Raw genomic sequence first — 9,028 nt, 5'->3', positions numbered from 1 at the left:
TATATATGTGTATATATATAAATTTGTATCTGTGTGTTATTATATATATTTTTTCTATGTTTGTTTCAGTGTTAGTGTGAGGTCTTGAGGCTGCATCTACTTTGAGTCTGAAAGCAAATGAAATTGCACTTTCAATGTACTGTAGGCAATGTGTTCCAGGACTGTGATGTGACAATGTGGCCTAGCACATTTATTCACATCAACTGGAAGCACGCAGCATTGGAGTTGGTTTTGGTAATCAACTCAAGCATGCTGTTGACCTTCCAGTTTTCTTCTGTGCATACGTATATGTACGGGCATATAAAATGCATAGAGACATATATATGTGCGCGTGTGTGCGCGCGTGTGCGTGTGTGTGCGTGTGTATATCTTTTGCATGGTGTTTGTGTATTGTTAGTATGTAGTTAGTTAACTGTGGGGCCCTAATAGTTCTGAATCAGCCTTTGTATGAATGTGCCTAATAATATCCTGAAGTAAATATAGAGTAATTCACACTGTGTGCAGACAAAATTCTTGTTTAGTCTTGTATTTCTTTTATACATATTTTCTGGCAGAACAGAATAACACGCTAAAACATTAAATCGTGTCTGTACACTGCATGTAGTCCGTATGCAAGACTTAGTTTATTTTTTTGTATATGTTATTACCTTTTTTTGTGTTTTGTTCCAGTTCGACGGGTCCCACCGAGGTTTTCTATCCCCCCCACCAATCATGAGATCATGCCTGGCGGGAGTGTAAATATCACGTGTGTTGCGGTGGGGTCACCAATGCCATATGTGAAATGGATGCTAGGAGCAGAAGATTTGACACCTGAGGATGATATGCCAATAGGGAGGAACGTCCTTGAGCTTAATGATGTCAGGCAGTCTGCAAACTATACTTGCGTTGCTATGTCTACCCTTGGTGTTATAGAAGCAATAGCACAGATAACTGTCAAAGGTATATCCCAAGAACATATATTTGGACATAGTTCAGTGTTTTCTTTCATTCATTGCCATATTCTCAACAAATATATTGCACTGAAAGCGACTAAATGTCTTTTACCCTATTAAATCAAGAAGGTAAATATTCTGGCCAATCACTGGCATAAGACAAAATATAGATTCAGACAGCAATAATATTAATAAATAAGTTAATCATAATGTTCCGTTATTCTCCTGTGTCTAGCTCCCAGCCTTCATTTCAAGTAAATAAAGAATCTTGTAATCTTGCATATACTTGTCAAGAGCAGGAACCTTTAAGAACCAGTCATTTGATTTTTAGAGTTGCTGGGTGCCCAAGAATCATGTTCACCGAGTAATTGGAAACTAGAGGTTCCAAAAATATCTGAAAATTCAACTGTAATGGTGCATTATCTGTCTATAAGTTTCTTCCTCTGCATATGTTTATGGGATCTATTACAAAAGTCAGTATCATTAATTTATATCAAATAAACCATACACTACAGAATTTGAAGATTTTCTGATAGATTTCTGTAGTAAATCGTAATTGCCAAAAGCTTGCTCTGAACAGATCACACCTTTCCATTCCAATCTTCCTGGTTTGGTTTTTTTGTTGTTGTTGTCATTTGTTTTGCTTTTTAAGCTGCTTATTGTGATAATTAATGTCTACTGTTACATAGTGCTAACTGTATTTTTTGGCATTTATCTTTAGCCTTACCCAAACCTCCGGGAACACCTGTGGTGACAGAAAGCACAGCGACAAGCATAACATTGACTTGGGATTCTGGAAACCCTGAGCCAGTTTCTTACTACATAATCCAACACAAACCCAAAAACTCCGAGGAGCCATATAAAGAAATCGATGGGGTGGCCACAACACGTTATAGCGTAGCTGGCCTAAGCCCATATTCAGAGTATGAATTTCGGGTGGTTGCTGTAAATAACATTGGGCGAGGGCCACCCAGTGAGCCTGTGTCAACAAGGACTTCAGAGCAAGCACCTTCAAGTGCACCACGCAATGTGCAGGCCCGTATGTTGAGCTCTACTACCATTTTGGTACAGTGGGAAGAACCTGAGGAACCTAATGGACAAATACAAGGTTACAGAGTTTATTACACCATGGACCCCACTCAACATGTCAACAGTTGGATGAAGCACAATGTGGCTGACAGCCATATTACCACTATTGGAAATCTGGTACCCCAGAAAACATACTCTGTGAAGGTTCTTGCTTTCACTTCTGTTGGAGATGGACCACTTTCTAGTGACATTCAAGTCATTACTCAAACAGGAGGTAAGCTAGCAATGAACAGAATTTGTGCGAAAAAATTAAATATATGCATAAATAAATGCAGAAGTGTTACAGAGAGGGAATTTTAGTTTAAAATGTTGAAAAAAAACTTCCTTTCAAGGATAACCAGTTTATTCAGGCAGCTTTTGCGGATAACCTTTTCTCAATGCCACAGTGCAAGTTATCGTTGAAGAGTGGAAATTATCCCCTCACACTTTTATTTTTTCTTTCATCAATCTCCAGAAGTTTAACTGAAGTTTAACTGAAGTCTCAGGGAGACCTTCATCCTGGAGGTGGCCGAATGTTATTGCTTCTATTTGGCAGTGCTCTGTGCACCAAAAGTGTTTGTCAAGTAGTTCTTCACAGCTTTCTTTGACGAGCTACCTGTGTTGGTGGGTTTAGGTGGCGTGTGGTTCCCTTATGGTGCATCACTCTAGTGAATCTTACGTTTGGAAATTTAAAATGTATGGGTGCTGCATGTGTATTCAAATAGTTGGTAAGGTTCTGAAAACACATAAAACATGAAAGCATTAAAAAACCGACAAACCTTTGTGTAGGTTCAAGCAAGCAGTTCTGTACACTTTGGATTTATAAATCAAATCCAACCTGCCCCTACTAAGTGCATACCACAAGGTCACTATTTTCTTGCTTTATGTTTGCAGTTAGGTTGTTTTGTTTCTGCACAGGGGTTTTAGGTCCATGAATTAGTTTTATTAGCAAAGGACAAGCCGGCATAGTGAAAAACATTGCAGAGAATTTTTATGAAATCAAAAGCGAGAAGCTGTGGTGGAGCTACACTGCAGAAAGTGTTTTATTCTAACAATAAGAAATAAAAGTTCCCTTTGTCTAGCGGTTTAGAGAAAACTGTATGAAGTATTACTGAAGGTCGGTGATTGCCTAGAAATATTATATAATACTACTTGAATTTTTTAGTACTGGGAAGTTTCCTGTTGCAGAATTTAGCATCCCTCAAATTCTTTAAAAAAGTATCTCTAAAGTGTAACTGAAGACAGTTATGTTTCATCCACTTTTTACTTCCGCATTTTACCAATAAACATTTAATAAAGAACAGAAATTGAGGTATTGTCCTGGAACCTAAGTGTTGTGTTACACAAAGGTCTAGGTGTTACTTTTTACAGTATCTCAGCTGAGAAGTTACTAAATTAACTTTTTTAGACCTTCTAGTTGTACATTAAAATATGTCTGTGTGCACATGCAAATGTAAATATGTACACCGTAGTTTAATTTTGGCAATTGTAACCTCTTACAGAAACTAGTTTTTGTATTGACATCTGACTTCTTTTTGAATCCATGTAGAAAAAGCTTTTAAAGAAGAAGGTTTAGTGAGCTCCTCATCTGTGTTTTCACTTACAACCATAAACCTTTTAGATTAGCAAGAGTTTGACTGTGGCTTCCCCAGGGAAGGATGGAGCAATCGAAATAATAAGTACTGAAGCTCAACTAGACCAGCCCAAGTTACATTACTTTCTGAGGTCACTTCAGAAAAGCTCTGTTTATTACAGAACTTGCCATTAAACATGCCCATCTGTTTCCGATTATTGTTGCAATCTGAAGAAATTATGACAACATTAACAGTGCAGTAGGGATTCTCAATACGTTTTCAACTTCATAACAGAGTTGACTTGACATTGTTTATTTGTGACTATGTTAAAAAATCAAAAGAAAACAAAAAATGTGGCATACAGAAGACATTTTTAAGCACTGATACTTGTGCTTGAATTGCGAACATTTTAAGTCATAGAAGAGAAAAATAGCTAAAAAAGTCTCGTGCAGTTCTCCAGTTCAGGGTATGTTTAAAAACTAAGATTGTCCCATCTTTCTATCCAGCAGTTTCTCTTCAGTGAACACTGCACAATAAAATGCCCTCCTTGCCCTTCTCTTCCATATTTGCTGTAATCTAAATCTGAATATGATTGTTTTGGTTTAAGTCTCTCTCAAACTGAAAATCATCCAAATAAATATAGTGAATTATAAACTGCCATTTAAAAACAGCAGAAATGGATTTAATCGAAACATAGTGAAAGAGTAAAAATGGGAACGGCATGGTGATTACCTTTTGATTTACTTTTTTTTTTTTTTCCTTTTTTGAAACAAAAAAGGAAAAAGCCTATCATTGTAAATACGTAGCTTAACCCTTACGCTTACTTTGGGGATATTAGAGTATATGTACAACAAAATCTGATTGACAGCTGTGACATACAGGTTTTGTTAGCTTGGTTTCCTTCAAAGCTTTCCTCCCTTATGTGTATTCTGATCTTTGGAGAGAGATTATAACAAATGAATAATTTGTTTAAAAAAAAGCTGTTCACGAGAATCTTTGCTTTCTTAGTACAGCAAAATCGTTCTTTTGAAATGGTGAATGAGTGGCTTTTCACTTTGCAGGTCACTCTGCTGATAGTGAGAATTAGGTTTCTAATTAAATTATTAACTAGGAACATGTAGTTTGAGGGGAAGAGAAGGCAGCATTTTTCAGACAACCAAACAACAACAAAAAAAAGTTTTATGTTCAGTTTTGTGTTTCAGTATTCTGCTTAAGCTTTTTGTGGAAAAGCCATGTCCTATTGCCCAGTTGTTTTCAACAGTGTTTTCTTTACTGTTGAAAAAGACACCATTTTAAGAAATGAAGTAATCAGAAAACAGCTGTAGATCTGAACTTTTTGAATATAGGAAGATCAATTCCAAAAGCTACACCTAAGAAAGTCCTTATTCTGCATTTTGGGTCAAAGGATTTGATTCTGCTGAGGATGGAGTCAGGACCAGTATAATAATTAGGTGAATTGACTTACTAACACCAAATTTTAGAATAAAGAAATGTCAGTATAAGCTTTAGTGTGATACTTCTTGTCCTTTTTCTTTACTTCACGAGGAAACAAAAGCTCTGTTGGTTTGTCTCCATTTAGCTGCCCAGGACACACTTTTTATGTATCTTCCCATATTTCCTTTCTTTGCTTAAACTGGTCAGAAGTACATATAGTCTCTGAGCAACATACTTTAACCTGTATGTATCAGAAAAATTTTTCTACTTTAAACTGAATGTCTGGGTTTGGTTTTGGGTTTGGTTTGGTTTGGTTTGGTTTGGTTTGGTTTGGTTTTTAATGTGCAAAGACAGGATAGCTACTGAAGGAATTCAGAGAATCCTGTTTTTATTCTGAGCTTAGGTAGAGAGAGGGGAGAGGGAGACATACATGAGGTCTACTGGGTAGTGGCTTATTGGGGAAAGAGAGAGAGAAAAAATATTCTGGGAAATGGATGTGTACCTGTAAACATATGCTTCTTTAAACAAGAACTTACAATATAAAACATATTGTTAATTTTAAACCAAGAATTGGCAGTGGTTTGAAGACTACGGATTATTACAGTTATAAAAGGGTAATCTTTTGAACGTATGGAAAAGGACAGTAATGAGAAGGTCGAGTATCTGATTTGCAAAGCACATAAACAGAGCCTTAGCTTAAGGGAAATGAGTTAATGGTTCTGGAGTTCTTATTGTAAAAGAAGATTAGAAATTCAGACTAAGGGAGCCTGTAGCAAGGGAATACAGTTCTGTGTTGTAGCAAGCTAGCTACTTTGCCAGAAATGCCAATTTTTTTCATGAACACGTGAACAGGGAAACTTCATGTCTCTGAAACTCCACAGTACTAGTCTCCTAGTGAAGCATTTCATGGAAATGGACTTCCACAAGGGAAGGGTTGAGAGCCTGCAGCTGGAAATTCAACTGTGATGCAAGGAAGCAGGTGGAAGGAGAATAATTTGGAGCTGAGGTGGGGTGCAGGATGGTTTTTAAGTGACAAAATTCCCCTTAAGGAACATTTCTGGTCAGCTTTTGAATAACCCCTCTGCTCTCAAAGCACAGTTAACTTCTGTTAAGTGCCCCAGTATCTATGTTTACTTCATTTAAATGCTAACATGATGAGATAAATATTGAGGAACTTTCCCTTATACAGTGATCTTTCTAGCTTTTAATCTCCCTCTCTTTCTTCTGGTTAGAACACAAAATAGGGTTTGGATATGGAATGTTTTTTTTTTATCAAATCTGGTTTTTTTCTAGTCCAGAATTCTGATTTTTGTAAATACATGGATGTGCGCTGGAAATGTGCACACAATACTTTTGTCACTGAATTTAAGTGTGGAAGGATGCAGTGCTACACTGTAGAAATAGAGTGTAGACAGAATTACTCTGAAGAATAATTAATTTCTTCATTGTGTTCTGTAGTAATTCAGACAAGACTATGCGGACTCCATCTTTAAGACTGACCAACATGTTTATTTTAGTCTGTGGGGTCCCTCAATGTCATCTACACATATTATTTTTAAAAAGTGATTTATGGATTTCTGGTTATTTTTCATAAAATGTGCTATGCTTTTTAGACATTTAAAATGTATAGCAGTTAATTATTTTGAATACTGTGGTTCTGTGTTTGGTACTGCAGAATTTCAAGCCTCAGCTATCTTCAGACTTATTTGAAGAGGTTTTTTCATTGTAGCAGAAAGACAGAGGGAGAGCAGGATGCACATATAGTTAGTACATTACCCATTTTATTTTGTAATTATATTCCTTGAGAATTTGGTATTTCAAAAAGTACAAGTATGTTTTACAAAACAAAATCTACAGAGCACATTAACTCTTCAGTTGTAAGAGCTTCTCTGTAGAGCTTTATGCTTCTTCCAGAGCAAGCAGAAGCATGAACTCTTGGTCCCTTTCAGTTCCCAACTGACTGTAAATTCTCTTGATCAATCTATTGTCCTGATTCCTAACTGAACTGATTGATTGAGTTTTGCTTTAGGTATGGATTTCACCCTAGCAATGTCATGGGGCCCTTTCTAGCCTGGAGACTCTCCTCTCTTTACCAGCATCACTTGCAACCTAGCACAGCCCTGGAGTGTTTTTCTGATTGCCTCAGCCAGCTGAGGAGCTATGTAGGGAACTAAAGTGCCTTTCCGATTTAAGATCCCTTTTTATGATTCTGTTCTGCCACTTGAATCAGGGATGGACACAGAACCACATATACAGGACAAGCTCCAGCAAGCTGTGTTTGCTTTTGTATCCAGCAATAAACATGTAGGACTAGGCAAGCAAAGGTGTAGAACTTGGCATGAAGTTTTGAAAAGAGTAATTCTGGACTTTGTTTTGTCACTGCATTGTGGTGTTTCATCATGTGTACTACTCAAGTTATGTCATGTTTACAAGCAAGAAATAAGAAGAGGTATACTCAGTGCACAGGAAAGTTACGGGGTTTAATGTACCTTTGTAGAGCACATTGACCTCAAAGCAGAGAAGACAGAAAAGACAATATTGAGAGAATGTTCATGTGAAAAGATCCCATTCAGTGAGCTGACCATGTACAGCACTAAGATGGAAAGTTAGATTTGATCTGTGTAATTAAAAACACTTCAGCAAGAGTATAAATTCCACTTACTTAGATTTTCCAGTTTCCCTAGGTTTTTCCAACTCTGAAGGAGACCAGTACCTTCTGTCAGCTCCTCCAGCTTGGCTTAGTTCCCACGTGCCACTGAAGAATTTTTTGAACAGATGTTGTGTGTTCTAGGCACAAATCCTAAATAGCTTAAAAGTTATTGTTCCACTTTCTTATCTGCTACCTTTTCTTTGGCTTAAGTCTTGGGTTCCTTACCAGAGTCTATCAGCAATACAGTTTGTTTAGTTTCTGTTATTTTGGTTTTGTTTTCTTTCTTCTCCATCTTCTCTATCTGTTTGGAGCAATGCAGATTTCCCTGTTACCTCATTCTTCTGTCAGTGTTTTCAGCTTCATAGTTGCCAACTGTGGTTGAAAAATGTGAGGGGAGACTAGATTTTGCAGCAAGGTATTATTTTGACAAACAGCATTTGGGAAAGTCCAATTAACCATCAACTTCTCTTATAAAATGATAGAGAATTGCAGACCTAAGACCATAAAGGGTTTTTTTTGAAAGGGATACTTGGAGGATGAGGCTCTTAAAACCTGCAGAGAGACAGGAAATACCCTTTGCTCTCCATCTGCTGCCATATTTATCATAGCGAATGGTACCAGCTTTCATATGGATCACTTGACTGGTCACTTACTATTACTCCCTGCTGTGTTCTACAAGTCATGTATCCATACATTAAGCACAGATCATAGCATCACAGGACAATCCTGGCTGGCAGGGTGATCTTCTGGGGAGGTCTCCAGCCCAAGCCCCTGCCCAGAGCAAACTCAGCCATGGGGTCAGACGGGGCTGCTCAGGGCTTTACCCAGCTGACGTGTAAAAACCCCCAAGGCTGGATATGGTCCAACCTCACTGGGCCCCAGCTCCACTGCTGGGTTGTCCTCATGCGGAAAAGGCTGCTTATCTCCAGCCTGAGCCTCTTGTGTTTCAGCTTGTGCTGCTGCATCTCGCCCTCCTGCCATGCACCGCAGTGAAGAGCCCAACTGCATCTCCTCCATCCCTTCCATCAATGCTGGGGATGTTGTTAGGTGCCCCCCAAACCGGCCCTTCTCCCAGTTGATCCAGCCCCAGTCCTGCAGCCTCTCTTCAGAGGGCAAGGGCCCCAGCCCAGAGCCATCTTGCTGAGGCCCAGAACCACATGCAGTACCCAGTTGTGGTCTGACGGGCACAAAGCAGAGGGGACAGTCCCTGCCCTCCCCTGGCTTTCGGGGCCGTCTCCTGCTCACACCACCCCTGGACCTCGTTGCTATCTGGACACACGGCTGGCCCTGTCTCAGCTCGCTGCCGCCAGGGCCCAGGGCCGTCCCCCCCAGCTTCTCCCTGGCCCCATCAGCCCCCGCCTGCATTCCCG

At 38.9% G+C, this 9,028-nt stretch overlaps 1 protein-coding gene across 1 annotated transcript in view; it reads left to right on the top strand.

Moving 5' to 3' along the window:
• Positions 1–662: 662 nt before the first annotated feature.
• The window catches only part of LOC104080973 (receptor-type tyrosine-protein phosphatase delta-like), a gene marked incomplete at its 5' end in the record, with an annotated part of 132,459 nt that continues 124,093 nt past the window's right edge, over positions 663–9,028 (top strand). The window contains 2 exon segments of the mRNA XM_009583548.1: positions 663–939; positions 1,654–2,235. Of these exon segments, the coding sequence (XP_009581843.1) occupies positions 663–939; positions 1,654–2,235 (859 nt within the window).

Source organism: Fulmarus glacialis, unplaced genomic scaffold (assembly GCF_000690835.1).
Source record: "Fulmarus glacialis isolate BGI_N327 unplaced genomic scaffold, ASM69083v1 scaffold228, whole genome shotgun sequence".
NCBI lineage: Eukaryota > Metazoa > Chordata > Aves > Procellariiformes > Procellariidae > Fulmarus > Fulmarus glacialis.
This window is presented reverse-complemented; position numbering and strand designations above follow the sequence as displayed.